This window comes from Oratosquilla oratoria, chromosome 12 (genome assembly GCF_046742065.1).
Source record: "Oratosquilla oratoria isolate Oo_2021 chromosome 12, ASM4674206v1, whole genome shotgun sequence".
Taxonomy (NCBI): domain Eukaryota; kingdom Metazoa; phylum Arthropoda; class Malacostraca; order Stomatopoda; family Squillidae; genus Oratosquilla; species Oratosquilla oratoria.
Window position 1 is genome coordinate 41,902,214 of NC_134788.1, and position 23,642 is coordinate 41,925,855.

A 23,642-nucleotide genomic window follows, 5' to 3' on the forward strand; every position below is an offset into this window, starting at 1 on the left:
CAATTATATAATATTTCATTATATTAAAATGGGACTTTCTTTACAAGTAAATTTTCCAGCATGAAAATACCCTCATAGAGTATGAAATATTTTGAACGATACGTAACATTTTGAAATTTCTTAAGGTGCTGTATTAACTGTCGTCATATTATGTAGAATTATGTAAGCCATTAGAAATATTTCCTTTTTGTTTTGTTGCATCAAAAATGTGTGTAAACATGAAATTACAGAAATTTTGCAATTTTCGTAAATAAATCGTACAATTTCTTCATTTATTCATTCACTGCGTTTGATCGCACTGCGAGCAAGAAGGACGTGTTGTTGCTCGTAGTTTGTGTTTGCGCCGCACGAGGTCGCAGTGTGTTGTGATGGGAGACCTGTCAAGTGGACCTATCGACCTGCCCTGTTAATTGCAACAAGTCTGGTCCACTTACACTTTACTGGATGGAAGACTAAGGGAGATACCACCGAGCATGTCCATTCGGGAGTTGTTCGTCAAGGTATGTATCGAATGTCTGTGAGGTTTGGATCCGACCGAGCCGGGACGAGTTTTCTTGCGGTTGGGAGGAGAGGGGGGGGGGACGGGGGGAGAGGTTGGAGCAGACTACCGATCTAGCTTATCTCAAACGTCTCGCCTTTCGTCTTCCCTTTTTGTATCCCTCAGGGAGTATTGGCAGCGAGGAATTGGGGGCATGAAGGATGCTGTCGATGGCGGAGCCATGAGAGGGAAGGGGAAGGTGGCAAGTCGTGACACGACAGGTGACGTGTTGGTCTCGTGACCTGACACGGGGAGTTGGGGGGCATAAATAAATCTGCTCACCTGTCAAAATGACCCTTGGGGGGGAAGGTGCAATTCAGGGGAGATTTTTTTTTAATTAACGTGAAAATGGAGTTGTGGGTGGTTTCAGGCCCCGCAGGAAACTCACGAAACTAGGCCAGGTCGTGACCTCTCCAAATGACACAATCTGGTAACCAGATCTCTCAGGTCATCCTCAGACCCTTACAGCTGCTTATCTAAGGCAGCTGTAGCAGCTGTCCCAGTGGACAGGTGTCAAGTTTGGTAGAAACACCAGAAGACAGAATTCTGGTGTGAGAGATTTGGCAAAAGAAAATGGGATTTTTGATGTTTTGAGTTGAGTATGGGAAGAGGAATAGTACAGTTACATGAACGACCTTGAAATATGTTTTTTTATATATTTAGAGAACTAAATTGCAGAAAATATATCATAATACTTGAAACAATATCCTAAATTTAACAAAGAAGATAAATTAGCCTGTGTTAGTTTTTGTTTTATAGTGTGATATTATTATTATTATTTCTTTACATTATGTTAAAGTTACAGTGGAAGGGCAAACTACCAGGATTTCTTTCTATTCATAAAAATATTAGGCATTTATTAGACAAAGAAATATAAAAATATTAGACAAAGAAACATTTGTATGAAATAAACAAACAAAACTCAGATCATCCAGGTGAGATAAATTGACACATTTCTCAGGACAGGGGCTGGTAACCATAGATGTGAGACGGATCTTTGTGTCATAATGCTTAGTGCCTAATTCCGTTACATTGAGTATAGTGCAATGTGCTATTTTCACTTATTTTTGTTATTTATCTATTTATTTGTTTTGTCAGAAAATGGATCCATTCATTGAATATCAATATGATATGTTAGGATAGCTATTGCTAAATTGCATATTTTTTTTATCAAAGGCAATGATGTTGATAAAAAAAACAGGTTTTATTTTGACTATATATATATATTCTCTCTATTTTCCTATACTCTAATCCAGTAAATCTTGTCGTAGTATATAAAAAATAATAGTTTGTTGAAATGATGGAAATTGAAAATATTGCATGGGTGATGATGGTGTAGGGAAATGCGTTACATTAAAGTATTTAGACATGAAAGGCTGTTGCACCCAAAGGAAGCTAAATGCAAAGCCAGGACGACACAGCGTGGGGCTTGTAACAAAAAAATGTGTGTGTATATATATATATATATATATATATATATATATATATATATATATATATATATATACACACATTTTAACAATCACAATGCACCTTAATTCTAAGCCATCAAAGGCTGACTTGCAGAAATTGAAATGTGGTACTGCCAAGGACTCGAACCTGGCATCCTCATGACAAGTGCGGCAGTGACTTACCAACTAGCCTAGTTGGTATGTCACTGCTGCACTTGTCATGAGGATGCCGGGTTCGAGTCCTTGGCAGTACCGCATTTCAATTTCTGCATATCGGCCTTTGATGGCTTAGAATTAAAGTACATTGTGGTTGTTAAAATATATCTCTAATTACTGGGACCCATTCAGTGTTGTACATGTATATATATATATATATATATATATATATATATATGTATTTATATATATAAATATATATATATGTATCTATATACATATATACACATACATACAGTGAGTCGTCCTTATACAGTAATTCTTTATCTGGTAAATTCACAGTTACGGTATTTGGTAATTACTACCTTCGATTCTATTTACTGTAAGAAAAATTCACAGATACAGCATCTGATAGATATTTTAAAGAGGAAAGAGCAGGGAGAAGGTACGTCTGCCAAATCCTATTATTACATGTTATAATGGGTTCGGTATACGGTAATTTAAATTTGTGGTAAGGTTGTCAGGAATGCATATGTACCGTATAACGAGGACTTACTGTGTGTATATATATATATATATATATATATATATACACTCGCATACACATGTATACTGTTTTCTCTCTTCTTTACTGTAGCCAACCAAGTCTTGTATTGACAAAAATAAACAAAATTAAGTTGAAGATAAAATCAAAGAGGAAAGATTGAAAATTTCATTACAATTAGGAGACTGTTTACGGCCAGGCCCATACTGAGCCTCATGCAGCACTGCACAAGGCAGCTGGCGGTGTCGAATGCAGTGCCGAACATCCACACTGTCTCTCGGCACTGTCAGTGGGGACCCAGGTGAATGGTGAAAGTAGCCTCGATGTGTTCAAGTAAATATCGTCGCATAGTATATTTATTTGTTTTTATATTTATTTATGATATTACTGCAGAAGTACCTAAGTCATATATCAAAAAAATATTTAAATATTAATTTTGTAAATTACAATACATCAACCTATATATATATATATATTTTTTTTTCCTCTCCCTAAAAGTGATATAATGTCTGTTTTCATTTGTTGTGGAAGATAAAATTATAGAAGTCTGATGAAATGGTCTAGTCTAGTCTGATGACCTCTAAGGATACTAAATGGATACCTCATTGGACATTAGGTTAGGTTAGACTAGACCAATTTACGAGACTTTCATTAGTTCATCTTCGACAACAAACAAAAGTAAACAAACATGGTGTCTCGAAGATCACCAATGTCCAACTTGTCGCTAGTGTATCTTGCCAATAACATCATATATTAAGGTGTATTAGAATTTACAAATTAATTTAATTTTCTGTTGATATATTGGATAGGTGTGCACTTCTAAAGATTTACCTAGTTTATTTATTTATTTATTTTTTTTAATTAATTTATTTTATTATTATTATTATTGTTACTATTATTATTAATTTTTATTTGTTTTATTTATTTATTTTTTGTCTATTGATTAATTTAATTGATTATATATATATATATAATTTTTTTTTTTTTTTTTTCTTTCTTTCTTTATTTTTCTTTTTTTTTTCCCATCCTAGAATTTATAAAAATATAAATTTTTGTACTGGAGTTTTGTACTTTGAAACAATGTCTAACTAGATGAGTTGCTAGGTTGGTTGGAACTGGATTACTAGATACCTGTGTGGCAAACCAACTTGGTGGCATATTTTCAAATCTTCAGAGCACCCAATAGGTCAGTTGGTGGTAGGGACTGGTGGTGGTAGTGGTAACACTGGAGGTAGTATTTGTATCTCATCACTGATACCCAGCATTTGCAAAAGATTACAAAGAAAAGAGCATGTTGACAGGAGACCTTTTGGTCCATGACTAGGTTGGATAAACAACTAAGGAAGATGCTGTAATGACTGCCATTTAATTTTGTATTATTTGTTTATTATTTGCTTGATTTTCATTTATTATTAATTATCTGTCCATTATTGTTTACTATTTACCTGTTTGTTTATTATCTAACTATACCTAGGCATTTATTTATTTGATTTATTATTCATATTATAGTTTTTATTTTTATTTTATTTATATATTATTATAATTTTTTTCCACATCTGACCTAGTTATGGACCAAAAGATCTCCTGTTGGCATGCAAATCCTTTGTAATCCTTTGTAAATGGATAAGTATACAAATAAATAGATAAAATGAATGAATAAATGGTAGATGATAAACAAATCAATAAATAATGTTAATTTATATTAAAAATTATTCTATCCTTGGCGGCAGTGGTAGCATTTGTATCTCGTGACTGATACCCAGCACTTACAAAGGATTACAAAAGAAGACATTGATGACAGAAGACCTTTTGGTCCATAATTAGGTCAGATGCGGGGGGAAAAGGAGAAAATATATATTTAAAAATTTAAATAAAAGAAATAAATAGATAAATAAGAAAATAGATGAAATGAATACATAGACAATGATAGCTAATAAACATATATATATATATATATATACCAAATGCTTTTTCCTCCTTACAAGGGAAGTAGCAAAACAAAAACAAAACAAAGGCATAAAATCCACTCCCACCCATTCCATCCCCACATATTCCACTCCCCTCCACCCCATTTCCTCCCTCCCTCTTATCTTGGCTCCTCCTGCATACACAAACCAATACATAATGATAATTTATATTAAAAATGATTCAATCCTTGGGGCCAGAATTTATATGAAGAGGTGGCGCTGTGGTAAGGAAGCAATTTAAGGATGGAGGGGAAAAGAATGGAGGAATGTTAGAAGTATAAAAGTGATGGAATGAGTGAGAGTGGATTTTTTTTTTTTTTTCTTCCTCCCTTGTAAGGTGGGAAAAGCCTTTGGTATATGTATGTTTGTTTATTGTTTATCATTATGTATTTATTCCTTTTAACTATTTTCTTATTTACTTTTTTCCATATATATACTTTTTTTTTTTTTTTTAATTCAACCTAGTATGGACCAAAAGGTCTCCTGTTGGCATACTCCTCCTTTATTATGAATCAAATACATGAAATACAGATAATGAAAAGAACACAAAGTTTGAAATTACAATTGCTGAGGATAACACAAAAAAAAAAGCATGTAAGCATTTTTCCATCGTGATTCTCTGCTATGCCGCCACTGCCACCAAGGATAGAACAATCTTTAATATAAATCAATTTGTATATGTATTTATGTATAAAAGGGATCAACAGTCTTTTGTTCAAGCCGAGAGGTGTCTTCAGTCATAACAGATTGTTGCGTGACATGTCCGTAGGAGTGTGAATGCCCTAAAATGATAATCTCGAATAAATCCTGTGCAGTCAGTACCCCAGATGAGGCGGTGATTGTGGTTATTGTGGTGGTGGAGATTGTGAATCGCCTTGGTCTTTGGAACATGTGTTGGACTCGTGATCGACAGCTATTTTCCTCCTGGAAGAGAGCTCAGAGCTCGTATGACTGACCTATGGGTAATGCTTTGACCTTACACACACACACACACACAACTCCCTGCTCACTAGAGTTGGAGTAATGACTTGAAGCGCAGCGATACTGAAATTATTTTCAGCCCTAGGCAGGATTCGAACCTGGACCGTCATAGTGACAGTCGGGGACTCTACCAACCGTGCCACTGAGTCGTGGTAGTGGTGGTGATTATGGTTATTGTGGTGGTGGTGGGGATTGTGGTGGTGGTGCTCGGTAATGGTTTGCAGTCATCTTTTCGAGAATCTGATGTACGGAGTCAGGGCAGTGGTAGATCCAGGATTTTATTATTTTATTTATTTATGTATTTTTATTTTATTTATTTATTTATTTTTTTTAGTGGGGGGCTCACCTGAATTTTGTAAATATAGATGACGCTTTTAAACAGATGGGCTCTGTAGCACAATTACGATGATTTTGAATAGGAATTGAAGTATATGTTCTCACTTGATACAGTTTCTTTCAAAGTATTTGGCAAAAGTAATACATTTTTAAAGATTTGCCTTCAATTTGAGTCTAGGTATGTTAGTAGGAAATGGGACCTAACGAGCATTCATCCAGTCTTGAATATTGCAATTAATTAAACACACACACACACACTCACTCACTCACTCACTCACTCACTGTACATCAGGGGTGTGAAACCTTTTTTTCCCAAAGGGCCACTAGTCACTACTCTGTAAGTATGGTGGGCCACATAACCTTACTATTTCATGTTATTTACTACGATCGAAGACATATTATGTGAGATTATACTGATAAAGATAGATAAGTAGTTTGTTACTGATTTTATTTAAATTGGGACCACAAAAATAAGAATTGTCCAAAACAAATGTATTTTCCTTACTATAAATGAGCAAAAGAAAGGCTACCATACCTTATTATTATAATGTACAAACATAAATAATTACTTAATATTGGTTACCTGGGATCATTATCATAAGAATGATCAAACACAGACATTTTTCAGACCATTAATTAGCAAATGAAAGGCTGCTACCCTCTCTCTGAGGGACACATTATAGATTATTTATTGTTAGGAGAAAGGGAGGGCCGCAATGAAAGCCTTTGAGGGCCGCATGTGGCCCTTGGGCCGCAGGTTGCACAGGGCTGCTGTACATGATCTTGAAGATAGGTACACTTAACCCTCGATTTAATGGACGATATGGCGACAGGGGTCTGTCGTTATATCCGATGATCCCTTGCTATGACGGATGAAAATCCGTTATAGAGAGGGTTTGTCCGGTCCGATTATTTTGTCTGTTATATCTGATATCCGGTATATCGAGATCCGTTATATCTAGGATTTACTGTACACTTAACCCTCAATTTAACGGACAAATATGTGCAGACCCTTGTCCATTATCTGCAAAGGTCCGTTATTTGAAAATCAGGTCCATTTGTTACCAATACAGCACTGTATACCGGACACAAGTCCGTTACGTAGAAAATTGTCCGTTAGGTTTCGGCGTGCACATGTGTATTAGATATGTAATAAAAAGCTACAGTACATATAAAGAAGAAATTGAGCCATTTCTTACCTTAAATCTAGTGGCTGCTATTTACATATGTACAGTACAGTATCTCCATTGAACAAATTTTCATTTTATGGATTTCATCTGGAATTTCACTGTTACTCCCATACACACTTTTTTTGTCCGCTAAATCGAAAGTCTGCAAATTCGAGGTCCACTAAATTGAGGGTTGAGTGTATGTTAGAAGAATAGAGAATAGGAGACGAGACCCAGGGAGCATTGCTCCTTTCCCCTCTACTACAGTTAGGTAAAGTTGAGATTGACAGAGATCTTGAGTGGATTCCTGAAACTAAATGCAGGGCTGAACCTCCAGGTTGGGCTTGACGGATTGACAGGTTGTGGTGGATGGCAGGGAGGGTATCCTTTCTGATGCCCATCAAACGAGGCTACCATTTATAGGTACTCATTGTTGAAGTGTGCAGAAATAACTTTGCCAACCGTGTAGTTAATGAATGGAATAAACTTACTGCAGAGGCAGTGCAATGTAGTTCAGTTCGAAGCTTTAAAGATTCGTTTAGATAAACATCTAAGCAAGATACTGCAATTAGGGATATTGTTTCTTGCTACGTGTTTTGATCGATAGAGTCCATGGGTTTCAGATTAACCCATTCAACTCCGATGACAAGATGTCTTGTCATATGGTCAAATAAAACAAAAAATCATAAAACACCAAAATGTTTGATCAAACACCAGAAAAATATGACGTCAGTCCTCGCTTCGCTCGCAGCGAAGCGAGGACTGACGTCATATTTTTCTGGTGTTTGATCAAACATTTTGGTGTTTTATGATTTTTTGTTTTATTTGACCATATGACAAGACATCTTGTCATCGGAGTTGAATGGGTTAATCTGACGACCCTTCCGATGAGGGATACGCTGTAGATGATCACGTATACACACACTTGTATATTTACCTAGTTGTATCTTATAGGAAGGGGAGATATGCTCATGGTGTCCTGCCTTTGTATCTCGCAGTGTCTAGTTTGCTCTTACATTCGTGTATGGTTTTTGAACACACTATTGTTTTGTCCAGTTTTTTCCAAGGGTCCACTACCTTTTTGAGTTTTTTTCCATGTCCTCTTGTGTTTCTCATCCCAATTTAGTAAGTCCTCTGTATCAAATATTTCTGTGCCTTTCATGATTCTGTAGATGGTCAGTAGGTCACTTCACTCTCTCTCTCTCTCTCTCTCTCTCTCTTCTTTGTTCCAAAGTCAGTAACTAAAATTTAGTCTGTCCTCATATGACAAATTTGAAAGTGATGAGGCTATTTTCATGGTTGCTCTCTGGATTCTTTCAATTTTCTTTATATTCTTTTTGGTACTGGGTGACCATAATGTATATACATGTATGCATCTGTGTATACACAGGTGTGTTTGTGTTTATGGAAGTACATATATGTATAGTTGTTGTTGTTGTTGTCGTTCCCTAGACTGTCTGTCCGAGCAGTGCCGTCTCCCCAAGGAATGCCACAGCCGAAACTGGGTTTTCCCACAAATCCTTTATAGAGTGTATATTGTGTTGTTTGCATGCATGATTGTGTATAATGCAGTCTTCCATTATGTGTTGTATGGTATGGGGTGAAGTGTTACATCCTGGGCAGCTGTTCACAATGCGGTCATCCAGCCTCTTCTGGTAGCTTAGAAGTGCTGGGTGGTGGCCGCAACGCAGTCTGGCCAGGTGGACTCTGTTCTTTCGTGGGAGAGAGAGGATTCAGAAGGGTGGATATCAGGGGGTCTGGCATGCAGCAGTGTGTTGTCTTTCAGTGTGTTCTTGTACATGTGTCTATGGATGTAGGTATATGTGTGAATTGTAGATGTTGCATGTATTTACCTAGTTGTATTTTACGGGAAGGGGAGCTACACTCGAGGTGTCCCGCCTTTGTATCTAACAGTGTCTAGTTTGCTCTTAAATTCGTGAATGGTTTTTGCGCACACTATTTTTTTGTCCAGTTTGTTCCAAGTGTCCACCACTCTGTGTGGAAAACTGTTCTTCTTCAGATCTCTTCTATAATTATGTTTTTTGAGTTTCTTTCCATGTCCTCTTGTGTTTCTCTTGTCCCAATTGAACAAGTCCTCTTTGTGTGTGTGTGTGTTAACCTAATTGTAGTATACAGGGAAGGATCAACTCTTGTTGGGTTCCACCTTCAATTCTCTAATTTTCTAACATGCCCAGACTCAAATACATTTACAGTTCCAACATAATCTAGATCAAGGGTTCTCAGCCTTACTTGGTCCATTCACCCTTTTCACCATTTGTCTGAATGTCATTCCCCCCCTCCTTTCCAAGATTGCCTGTTTCAAAAAGTGCATTCTAAATAATATGCAAATATTACTAAAAAAAAATTATTTTTTCCAAATTAGTATATATTTTTCCCATATTAGTATAATTCCAGCCCAGGTGACAGGCCAGATAGGCCAAAACCTATAATTGCTTTCCTCACCCCGTAAGCTGACTGTGGTCACAATTCACCCCCAGAAACCCCAAAATTCCACCCTGGGGGTGAATTTCACCCCTAATGAGAACCCCTGATCTAGATCCTTGTTTTCCAATTATCATATTTAGATTTGAACTTCATGGTGTGAAAATATTATCTCTTCAGGGGCACAGCACCCAGTGCATAGACCAAAACAATTACTCACAACTAATAAATTGCACCGCTTGCCGCTAATGAAAAACTCAACAAAATATTAACTCGATGATGAGCAGAAACTTGAAACTGAATTAAATTGGACGGGACAAGAACAAGGTCGTCAGATGACAAATTCGTTAATTACCCATTTAGGGTTGATACGGTAATGGTCTTACTGAACTTGGACAGCATGAGAATAATCATCAGGTGACAAATTTGTTTACAAAGGATTACAAAGGTCGAGCATGCCAACAGGAGACCTTTTGGTCCATAACTTGGTCAGATGCGAAAAAAATATATATATAATAATGATAAAAAAAAATAGATAAAATAAATATTATGATAATATAAATAATAATAAATAAAATAATAGGTATAGTTGAATAATAAACAAACAGGTAAATAGTCAATAATAATATACTGACAGGTAAATAATAAATGGAAATCAAGCAGATAATAAATAGACAAATGAAAAAAATAATAATAATCGTGTTGTTCTAGCCGAGCTATTAGGACAAGTACATACATATACCAAAGGCTTTTTCCCCCTTACACGGGGGGGTAGCCAAAAAGAAAAAGGCATAGAAATCACTCACACCCATTTCATTTCCCATATATTCCAATTCCCTCCATCCTCCTCCCTCCCACCTATCTTGGCACCTCATGGATGATGGGTCATCCCTGTATCTTGTCCACTGCCCTGGGTCAGAAGCAGTGTCGCAAGACACAGCACATCCACAGCAAGGCCGCTTCATAAATTCGGCGACAACCCCCCCCCCCCCCTCTCTGTCCCCTCATGCAGAAAAGGAGAAGACAAGGAGAAATCCCTTTGGGCTGCATCAAATTTTTCCTCATACATACTTCCTCACCCCCCATCCCCCACCCACTCCCCCTCATGCATCACAGCCTCATCTATACACAACCCTTCTCCATTCACCCCTATCTTCTGTCCTCTCCTGTCCTTCCTCTACAGACATTCCTCTCTTTTGTAAAGCCCCTTTCACCCCATCCATCCATCTCTTCCTAGGACGCCCCCTCATATTCACTCCTTCCACACTTCTTTTACTAGTCTTTCTTCACTCATTCTTTCCATGTGTCCAAACCATCCTAATACTCTTTCATCCACCCTATCTCCCAGCTCCCTTTCCACCCCTGTTCTCCTCCTCACCTCCTTAGGACAAGTCCTCCTTAGGACAAGTGGGGGGGGGGGTTAATCACCCACATAGGGCTGATATTGGTTTTGATGCAGTCACACAAATATCTCGTCAAATCCAATCGCGTTAAAAGTCGCCGTTATGTTTCAGTTCCGATATCAGTCTTCTCAACATGTATACACTGGGGTTGCGCAATATGACTGCCCATTTTTGACAACTCACAGATTTAACCTCAACAAATTCCTACCCCTAAATCTCAATTGAACATCTAAAATCGCAAATTGGGCATTGAAACCACACAAGAGAAAACACGTTTCTTGGTTTGTATGCTACGATGGAGGTGATTAGTGTTCCAATCAATCATGTTTCGATGCCTTGAAAACTACTCAAATCCTGTCAAATTGCAAGACCCCAATGTGTGTGTGTGTGTAATATCTCTCTTGTTGGTGCAATCGGTTAAGTCACTAACACTTGTCACGTACTAACAGAGGTTCGAGTCCTTGGCTGTGCCACGTTTCAATTTCTGCATGTTGGCCTCCTCAAGTCTCTTGATGTTGATGGCTTAGATTTAAAGAATATTGTGGTTGATAAATATATATATATGTGTGTGTGTGTGTGTGTAAGTGTGTGTGTAATGGCTATCTCTCTTGCTGTCTCTCTCTCTCCCTCTGTCTCTCTGTCTATCAGCTTTAATTTTATTTCCGTCACAGTTAGACAACTTTATGGATGAAGATGACAGGTGGTCATGGACATGGAACTGTCCAGTGTAGGCCTCATGGTCTCTTGCAGTCTCCTTTGTTCTTATGTTCTTATATAAAAAGGATTAGTAATACAAACCTTGTTGATAAATTATGAGATATATTTAATTACTGAACAAAGGTAATTTTTTTTATTTCAAACTAAAAGTCAATTAATAGAATACAATAAATGCACATTATCATACAATCCTTATTGATAAATTATTAGATACATTCAATTACTGAACAAAGGTGATTTTTTTTATTTGAAATTAGAAATGTCAATTAATAGAATACAATAAATGCACATTATGATACAATCCTTTTTGATAAATTATTAGATATATTCAGTTACTGAACAAGGGTAATTTTTTATTTTTAATTAAAAATGTCAATTAGTAGAATACAATAAATGCACATTGTGATTCCTTGTGGTAAATATACAGTGCTGTTGCACTGGCTATAATGTCTAATACATTCAGTTACTGAACAAGGGTAATTTTTTATTTCAAATTAAAGATGTCAATTAGTAGAATACAGTAAATGCACATTATGATTCCTTGTGGTTAATATACAGTGCTGTTGCACTGGCTATCATGTCTAATACATTCAATTACTGAACAAGGGTAATTTTTTATTTCGAATTAAAAATGTCAATTAGTAGAATACAGTAAATGCACATTATAATTCCTTGTGGTAAATATACAGTGTCATTGCACTGGCTATCATGTCTAATACATTCAATTACTGAACAAGGGTAATTTTTAATTTCGAATTAAAAATGTCAATTAGTAGAATACAATAAATGCACATTATGATTCCTTGTGGTAAATATACAGTGAAGTGGAGTGAAAGTGGAGGTAGAATGTAGATTGAGAGAAACGAGTAAATGCCTTGGTGGATTAAAGAGTGTAATGAGGAATAGACATTTGGGAATGGATGCTAAGAGGAGACTGTATGAAGGAGTGATTGTGCCAACAGCACTGTATGGGGCAGAAACATGGAACATAAGAGAAGAAGAGAGAAGGAGTTTGAATGTGTTTGAGATGAGGTGTCTGAGAAGTATGATGGGGGTTACTAGGCTAGATAGAGTGAGAAATGAGGAGGTGAGGAGGAGAATGGGGGTGGAAAGGGAGCTGGGAGATAGGGTTGATGAAAGGGTATTAGGACGGTTTGGACACATGGAAAGAATGAGTGAAGAAAGACTAGTAAAAGAGGTATGGAAGGCAGATGTGGAGGGAGTGAACATGAGGGGGCATCCTAGGATGAGGTGGATGGATGGGGTGAAGGGGGCTTTGGGGAAGAGGGGAATGTCTGTTGAGGAAGGACGGGAGAGGACAGAAGACGGGTGAATGGAGAATGGTTGTATATGGATGATGTTGGGATAGCATGAGGTGGAATGGGCAGTGAGGTAGTATGTGTGAGCAAAATTTGACGCAGCCCGAAGGGATTTCTCCCCATCCTCTCATTTTATGCAATGGGGGGACGGAGAGGGGGGGGGGGTCACCGATTTAATGAAGCGGCCTTCCTGTGGATGTGCTGTGTCTTGCAACACTGCTTCTGACCCAGGGCAGTGGACAAGGTGCAGGGATGACCCGTCATTCAGGAGGTGATAAGATAAGAGGGAGGGTGGAGGGGTGTGGAGTGTATTAAGGGATGGAATGGGTGGGAATGATTTTATGCCTTTTTTTTTTTGGCTACCCCCCTTGTAAGGGGGGATAAAGCCTTGGTATATGTATGTAAATATATAGCGTTGCACTGGCTATCATTTCTCGTATATTCAATTACTAAACAAAGGTAATTTTTTATTTCAAATTAAAAATGTCAATTAGTAGAATACAGTGAATGCACATTATGATTCCTTGTGGTAAATATACAGTGAAGTTGCACTGGCTATCATGTCTAATACATTCATTTACTGAAGAAGGGTAATTTTTTATTTTGAATTAGAAATGTCAATTAGTAGAATACAGTAAATGCACATTATGATTCCTTGTGGTAAATATACAGTGCCGTTGCACTGACTATCATGTCTCGTACCCTCAGGGATAAGGTTTTGTATCCTTTATTTATTTATTTTTTTTATTTATTATAGGTTTATTCAACAATATTAAATACAATTAGACATACATATATACATTTTTTTTTACAAAATTGGTAGTTGAAAAGGGAGAGCGAGAAGAAAAGCTTATGGGTATACGGGTACCCCCGGGTTAAGAACCACCAGATTAAGTGAAGCTGTGTCTTGCTGCATTGCTTCTGACCCAAGGCGGTGGGTGGGATGCAAGGACCCGTCATCCATGAGGAGCTAAGATGGGAGGGAGGGTGTGGGAGTAGGTACAAGCCTTTAACATTGGCTACCTCCCTTTTAAGGTGGAAAAAAGCCCTTGGTATATATATATATATATATATATATATATATATATATATATATATATATATATATATATATATAAATTCTCCCATAGTATTAATTTGTTTATTTTTTGTTGCTTTAAAGCTTGTGTTACGTGCGTGAAATAAACAGAAAAAGTACAACCTGGTGTGGTAGTAGTTAAAAAGTATTTTTTTTTTTTTTTTATCATTTAACTATACCTATGTATTATTTATTTTGTTTATTATTATTTATATTATTATAATTTCATTTTATTTTATCTTTTTTTTTTTTTTTATCAATTATATATTTTTTTCGCATCCAACCTAGTTATGGACCAAAAGGTCTCCTGTCAGCATGCTTGGCCTTTGTAATCCTTTGTGATGGCTACAAAGGTGGAGTATGCAGACAGGAGACCTTTTGGTTCATAACTAGATCAGGTGCAAAAAAAAAAAAAACATACATATACCAAGGCTTTTTCCACCTTACAAGGGAGGTAGCCAAAAAAAAAAGGCATAAAATCATTCCCACCCATTCCATCCCTAAATACACTCCACTCCCCTCCACCCTCCCTCTTATCTTAGCACCTCCTGGATGATGGGTTATCCCTGCACCTTATCCACTGCCCTGGGTCAGAGGCAGTGTCGCAAGGCACAGCACATCCACAGCAAGGCCGCTTCATTAAATCGGCGACCCCCCCTGCATAAAAGGAGAAGACGGGGAGAAATCCCTTCGGGCTGCGTCAAATTTTGCTCACACATACTACCTCACCCCCCATCCCCCCACCCATTCCACCTCATGCATCACAACATCATCCATATACAATCATTCTCCATTCACCCCTATCTTCTGTCCTCTCCCGTCCTTCCTAAAAAAATAATAATGATAAATAAATGAATAAATAAAAATATGATAATATAAATAATAATAAATAAAATAGATAAATGCTTAGGCTACTACAATGTACACAGCAGCAGCAATCGCTCGAGCCATGATCTTCTATTAAGGGTCCCGTTAAGCAGAATCCGCAGGAAACGTGATATGAAAGTTGGCGCAAGACCACGTGATTTTGTCAAGTATTTGAAGACGTTCTCAAGGTAAAGATAATTAAAGTCGTGTCAATATGTAATCAAGAACAAGGAGGAAGAGATGGGGGGGGGGTGAAGACGTACCCAATATATTGTTTACGCATGTACGTGTATAAACCAAATTGTGATATAGTTTAACAACACAAACTCCTCCCCCATCAGAAGGCTAGGATGGTGCACCTCACAGATGACTTTGTATTTCAGTGTTATAGGTTTGAAGCTATGCACGTTAGGTCCCGTCTCTCTGTGCCCATAACATTCCTCGAATTTTGTTAGACTGTGCCATTTCTGAATTTTTTTTTACACTAATTGAGCCATCTGTGTGGAAAGTTATGCTTCTTAACATCTCTAAATTATATTTATATAATTTTAATTTATTATTATTATTTATTTTTTATTCCTTTTTATTTTTATTGTAATTTATTTTATTATTATTATTATTATTTTAATTTTATTTCTTCTTGTTATTGTAATTTATTTTATTTATTTTCTTACTTTTAATTAATCACGTTACCATATCAGGTAATGGCTGCAAAACACCCCTAGATCCAGTTCCCAAAACCATTTGTTGAAATCTGTACCTTAATATACAAATCATTTCCATCTCAATACCAAAAGCTTTTCCCCCCGTATAAGAAACAGGAGTGATTTTGTTATATTATTTTTGTGTAAATAAAGTATAGAAACGAAACACTGTTTTCCATTCGTGGGCAAAGTAAGAAAGAAATTAAGAATAATTTTAAACTCGTTAGTTTCAAAACGACGACTCGTTCCGCTCCCCCTCCTCTAAGGCAAAGGCTACCTATTCACTGGTATAGATGTAATTAAATAATTGTTATCTAAGAAACAGGAGTGATTTTGTTATATTATTTTTGTGTAAATAAAGTATAGAAACGAAACACTGTGGACAAAAGAAAAAGAAATTAAGAATAATTTTAAACTCGTTAAGTTTCAAAACGACGACTCGTTCCGCTCCTCCTCCTCCACCTTTCCCATCCATTCCATATTGGCTCCACATTTCACCCACGTGTCAATATATGTAAATAGTTTCATAATACAGTTTCTGTATTTTATCTCTGCTTACCGTTTTCTCTGTAATATCAGTATTGATCGTATGGCATAATTTCCTAAACATCTAAACAATCTTCCTTAATGTTTGGTTGATGTTCTCAACCCATTGTAGCAGATTTTAGTTTTATTTTTTTCTGTGTACATTTATATGTACTCGTGTATGTAATTCAAATTAAGAACAATGTACTAATGTACAAGCTGAGTACATCAGAGGAAGTGTGACAATATCGTTTCATGTAATTGTATGAAGTACATGGGCATTGGAATGCATAACCACGTGTGTGTGTGATTCACCATGGTCTTAGATCACGTGTTGGACTCGTGATCGACAGCTATTTCCCTCCCGCAAGAGAGTTTAGAGCTCGTATAACCTTACACGCGCACACACACACCCAACTCCTGGCCCACGAGAGTTGGAGTAACGACTCAGTGTAGCGATACTGAAATTATTTCTACCAACCGCGCCATCGGGTCATATGTGTGTGTGTGTGTTTACCTAGTTGTATCTTACGGGAAGGGGAGCTACGCTCGTGTGTCCCGTTTCTGTATCTTGCAGTGTCAAAATTGCTCTTAAATTCGTGTATAGTTTTTGCACGCTCTATTGTTTCGTCTAGTATGTTCCATGCATCCATCACTCTATGGGGAAAGCTGTTCTTTTTCAGGACTCTTCTATAAATGTCCTTTTTGAGTGTGGGGTGGTGGTAGGGGGTGGGGGGCTCCTTGCCAAGGGGGGGGCAGAGGCGTCTATTCCCCCCCTTCTCCCCACGATTGACAAAAAAAGGGGGGGGGGAATGGAGATTGGACGGCTGTCCAGTGGCAAAGTCGTTTTCGTTGTCGTCGTCGTCGTCGTTGTTGTTGTTGTCGTCGTAGTCGTCGTCATATCTGAGAACGTTTTGTCGACATCTGGTTTTGTTCACACAGACACACACACACACACACACACACACACACACACACACACACACACACACACACGAAAAGAAACTAAAAAATGATAGTCATAGAAAAGATCTGATAAATTAATTTTCCACACAAAGTGTTGGATGTCTGGAACAAATTGGACGAAATAGTAGTTTGTGCAAACATCGTGCAAGAATTTAAGAACAAACTAGATATTGCGAGGTACAAAGACGGGTATGAGCATAGCTCCCCTTCCCGTATAATACAAGTAGGTAAACACACACGCGCGCGCACACATACACACACACACACAAACAAACAAACAAACAAACAAACAAACAAACAAGTGCAGTGCATGCATAGATACTTGCATTCCTGCGTATGAACATACGGCCAAGCACACATACTAGTAGAATCAAAGATATAATGAAAAAAAGAAAAAAGAAAAAGAATTACTGGTGTACAGGTGCTTTGTGCCCAAGGGAATTAGACAACACGCGCAGTGACATTTTTACACAAAATGTTTATATTCGTTTGTTACCAGTAGGGATTGCATATGACCGTAAGGCCAAATCCGATGTTGTTTTGTTTGATCAAAGAAACTGAATGGGAGAAGAATTTGTGAGAAATATCTTGTGAGGCTTTGCTATTCTATGCTAACGTGATGACAATGCGAATTGTTTTAACGCGTTTGTGTAAATGCAGTATTCTGGGAAAAGAAACGTTGAATGGGGAACCTATTCAGGGCAAACTGTGGTCGTAATTGAATGTGGGATTTACAGTTCATGACGTGAGAAATTATACTTTTTTTTTTGTATGCGAACCGTTTATAATTACGCGGTTTATATTTTTACCAAGGTTGTTTTTATAACCGTTTTGTCGTACCGACATTATTCTCGTGTTTCTGAACGCTTGTTGTTTCTGACGTTTGTTGACGTAATGTTTGAATGTGGAATTAACGGTTCATAACATGAGAAATTATACTTTTTTTTTGTATGCGAACCATTTATAATTACGCGTTTTAAATTTGTACCAAGGTTGTTTTTATAACCGTTTTGTCCTACCGACATTGTTCACGTGTTTCTGAACGCGTTAATTCTGGCATTTGTTGACGTAATGTCGTTGTCATGTGTTTGAGTTTTGAAAGGTTTGTGTTGTCTAAACATTGGAAAACATTCGCGATTGTACTCGTATTTAAAAACATACTGGGCTATTTTTCCTCCAACTATTATAAGAACATTTCAAGAGTTTGTCTAACCTTCATCTAGATTTACAATTCATCATTCTGCATTTCTTATATATGACGGGGAGAGAATTTTATATTTGAAAATTCAAATATTATAACCGAAATTGTTACTCCTAACGGTCGATGCTGATGAAGCCTGTGGTTGTCCAATGTGATATCCAGTTTAACCTAATAATAATAAAAAATAAATTTTGTAAACCGTTAACTTGACATAGAATAGAAAACGGCAATATCTGAAGATTAATTACACATACAATAGCAGCGCAGTGGATATTAAATGATTCAAATTTTAACGACTTTATCCATAATTTTAACAATAACATAAAAAACCGTTTACAATATTCACTCTCTACTTATTTAAATGTTTAAGTAACCGTGGGGGTTTTGCGAGCCACAAGTTTTGACGGTTATTTTGAACAACATAAACTACCATACCGACTGCCACCTCTATTTCCACAGGATGGTCCGAATGTCTTGTTACCCCTACCAGTAGAGGTAGAAAGTATTAAATTAATACAAAATACATGTCTTGGATTCACTTTATTTACTGAAAGAAAAATAGAACAAAATAAGATCAAAATGTTCCCATCGTAGTATTTTCATCTTCGGAGGAGCTGATTTGCCGAATCTTTCGGTGACGTCATGTCGCACAACGATAAACACATAAATAAAAGTAATAATGATATAAATAATAATAAAGTAAATAAATATGTTAATTAAATTAATACACAAACAGGTAAATAGTAGTAAATGGACAGATAGATAATAATAAAGACAATAACAAATATAAATTAAATAACAGCCATTACAGCATCTTGATAAGGTGTTTATCCAAACGAATCTTAAAGCTTCGAACTGATCTACAAAGGATTACAAAAGAGGAACATGCCGACAGGAGATCTTTTGGTCCATAACTAGGTCGGATGCGAAAAAAAATACAATGATAAATAAAAATGATAACAACATAGATATAAACAAGATAGATGCATAGATATAGTTAAATAATAAACAAACAGGAAAACAGTGATACTAAGAAATGGAAATCAAGCAAATAATAATAAACAGACAAATAACAACAAACAAACAAATAATATAAAATAAATGGCAGGCATTACAAATTGCCTGATTCCATGACATGTATTTTATTGTATTTCTGTAATATTTGTATCTCCATTGGTAGGGTAACAAGACATTTGGAGCACGCTGTACAATTCAGTTATTATTGTATACCTGATGAGTGTAGGTAGACTTAGTCTGTTCTCGATATTGTTGATAAGTTCAATTATTGTTTGTTTAGTCAATTGTCAACTTAATTCAGGGTTGATGCCTTTGTGATTCATCATGGTCTTGGACCACGTGATGGGCTCATGATCGACAGCTGTTACCTTCTAGGACGAGAGCCCAAGTGTTTGCATATGCGCGCGCGCACACACACACACACACACACACACACACTTTCAAACCTGTCATATGAGGAGAGACTGGCTAAATTGAAATTACCGACTTTGGAACAAAGAAGAGAGAGAGGCGACCTGCTGACCATTTGCAGTCATGGAAGGCACAGAAGTCCTTGATAGAGAGGATTTATTAAATTGGGGTAAGAAAGATACAAGGAGACATGAAAAGAAACTCAAAAAGGATAGTATTAGAAGAGACCTGAAAAAAAAAATCCACATATATTGGTGGATATCTGGAACAAAGTGGATAAAACAATAGTATGTGGAACAAATGTACACGAATTTAAGAGCAAATTAGACACAGCGAGATACAGAGACGAGACACCACGAAGATACAGCTAGGTAATCCCGCCCAGTGCTGAAATAACTTCAATATCGTTGCGCTGCGAGTCGTTACTCCAACCCTCGTGGGCGGGGAGTTGAGTGTGTGTGCGCGTGTAAAGTCACAGTATTACCCATAGATCGGTCATATATATATACGAGCTCTGAGCTCTCTTCCGGGAGGGAAATAGCTGTCGATCACGAGTTCAACACGTGATCCAAGATCATGGTGAATCACGTATCCTTGCCCACCAGTGTTGGATGTGATGTGATCATTTCGCGCAATTTTGCCACAGCGTCACGCTCTTGTTTACGGACATGGACGCATCGAGAGGAATGCAACGATGTATTTGGAGTGATCAAGGTAGGATTGGCAGTCGGAAGCACCAAGTCATTTATATCAAGGCAAGGCTTACTTTCTCTCTCTTTCTACTTCTTTCTTCCCCCTCTCTCCTTTCCCCCTCCCCCCTCTCTCTCTATATATATATATATATATATACTTCTTCCCCCTCTCTCCTTTCCCCCCCTCCCTCTACACCCCCTCTATCTTCTTTCTCTCTCTCCCTCCTTCCCTCCCTCTCTCTCCCTTCCTCCCCTTCTCCCTCCCTCCCTCTCCCTCTCTCTCTCCTCTCACTTCTTCCCCTTCTCTCTTTCTCTCTCTCTCTCTCTCTCTCTCTCTCTCTCTCTCTCTCTCAAAATATATCTATATCTGGATTGGGACTGAGTATTGAGCCTTGGATACATACTTCGCGTGTACCAGAAATGGCATCTGGGATAAGTGTGTACATGTGTGTGTGCGTGTGATTCACCATGGTCTTAGGGATCACGTGTTGGACTCGTGATCGACAGCTATTTCCCTACCGGAAGAGAGCTCAGAGCTCCTATGACCGATTTATGGGTAATGCTGTGACCTTACACGCGCGCACACACACATACCCAACTCTCCGCCCACGAGAATTGGAGTAACGACCCGCAGCGCAGCGATACTGAAATTATTTCCTCAGCTCTGGTCAGGATTCGAACCCGGACCGCCGTAGTGGCAGCCAGGATCTCTACCACTGCGCCACGAGTGTGTGTGTGTGTGTGCGTGTGTACGTGTGTGTGTGACACCTTGTTCTAGAAAGCAGCCTATCTTTACGACTAGCAAGGATATTGAGAGTGATAGAGAAAAAGAGAGATATGGAGAGAGGGAGGAGGGAGAGAGAGAGAGAGAGAGAGAGAGAGAGAGAGAGAAAGGGAGGAAGTGAGGGAGAGAGAGAGAGAAAGGGAGGAAGTGAGGGGAGGAGAGAGAGAGAGAGAAGGAAAGACGGAGAGAGAGAAAGGGAGGAAGTGAGGGAAGGAAAGAGGGAGAGGGAGCGGGGAGAGGAAGAGAGAAGGAGAGAGAGCATGACGTAACTTGTGACGTTGTGACGTACCAGAGGGAGGGGGAGGGGGGATCTGGAGTTAAAAATGTGGATATATTTGTCGTGTGGGACGGAAATGGCTGGGCGCAATCACGCGTACACAAACACACACACACACACACAACGCACGCACACGCACATAATGCACACACAGACACGCACACACACACAGAATGCACACACTCACACACACACACACACACGCACACACATAATGCACACACAATGCATGCACACACGCGCACACACACACACACACACACACACACACACACACACACACAACGCATATACACACACATAATCCACACACCACACACACACACTCTCTCTCTCTCACACACACACACTCACACACACACACACACACATAACGCGTACACACATACACACACACACTTCCGGGAGGGAAATACCTGCCGATCACGAGTTCAGCACGTGATCCAAAGACCAAGGTGAATACACACACACACACACAGACACCTGATGGCTGAGTCGGGAACAATGGAGGGAATTGATGAGAAAAGTTTCTCTCCGGTAGAAAGAGGTCATCATGTGGGTGAGACTGACGGGACCATACGAGCATAGCTCATGTATGTTAGGTAAACACACACACACACACACACACACATACACATGTGCGCACAAATACCTTGCCCAAGGGGGACAGTGACGGTTTGTGTTATTGTGGTGCTTTGACTCGTATGGTGATCAGGTTTCAGCACCGTGACCACGCCCCGGCGGGGAAGGGAGCGGATGTTGGGCTGGCGTCAAAGGCGCCCTTGCGTAACTTCGTCTTAAGAAGTACTTTTGGGCCACGGGCACGCGCGCGTACACACACACACGCACACACGTACACACACGGACACATACACACGCACCCACATACGTACACGTACACACACGCACCCACACACGTACACACACACGTACACGTACACACATACGGTCACGTACACACACACGCGCACACACGCGCGCGCGCGCACACACACGTACACATACGGACACGTACACACGCACACACACACACAGTGGTGTGTGCAAAACAATACATGAATTTAAAAACAGTTTAGATAAGATTAGATATGAAGACGGGACACCATGAGCATAGCTCCCCTTCCCATAAAATACAACTAGGTAAATACACACACACACACACGCGCACGGTGGCGCGGTTGGTAGAGTCCCCGACTGTCACTACGGCGGTCCGGGTTCGAATCCTGCACAGGGCTGAAATAATTTCAGTATCGCTGCGCTTCGAGTCGTTACTCCAACTGTCGCGGGCGGGGAGTTGGGTGTGTGTGTGTGCGTGTAAGGTCACAGTATTACCCATAGATCGGTCATATATACAAGCTCTGAGCTCTCTTCCGGGAGGGAAATAGCTGTCGATCACGAGTTGAGCACGTGATCCAAAGACCAAGGTGAATACATACACACACACACACACACACACACACACACACACACACACACACACACACACACAGACACACGCAGAGACACTGAAAGATTCTCACATGCGCACACATACACGTACATACAGACACACGCACATAGAGATACATACAGTATGTGCGCGTACAGACACACGCACAGACACGCACGCGCGCACACACACATACACACACGTACACACCCACACACGTACACACACGGGCGCGCTCACTCGTAAAGATACATACACGCGTGTACAGACATACATATAGAGATACACACACATATACATACAGAGGAAGAGATGCACATGTACACACACGAACGCGCATACTCACACACACACACACAAACACACACACACACACACACACACACACACACACACACACACACACACACACACACACACACAAACTCACTCACACACAAACACACACACACACACACACACACACACACACACACACACATAATGCACACACACACACACATAATGCGCGCGCGCACACACACACACACACATAATACACATACACACACACACATAATGCACACACTCACAAACGCACAACACACACACACACTCACAAACACACAACACACACACACACACGCACACGCAAAACTACTTATGGTAATTGGAACGGAAGAGACGGG

General features: G+C 38.8%; 1 protein-coding gene across 11 annotated transcripts in view; it reads left to right on the forward strand.

Moving 5' to 3' along the window:
* Positions 1-323: 323 nt before the first annotated feature.
* Positions 324-23,642, forward strand: part of didum (dilute class unconventional myosin) — a 203,544-nt gene continuing 180,225 nt past the window's right edge. For 8 of the 11 annotated variants that reach the window (XR_012967009.1, XM_076195521.1, XM_076195520.1 and 5 more), the window contains exon 1: positions 324-500. Coding sequence is in view for 10 of the 11 variants with exons in the window: in XM_076195521.1 (XP_076051636.1) it covers positions 474-500 (27 nt within the window). In the remaining variant the exon portion in view is untranslated. The remainder of the gene's footprint in view (positions 501-23,642) is intronic. The other 3 variants (XM_076195527.1, XM_076195528.1, XM_076195529.1) reach the window with 1 other exon arrangement.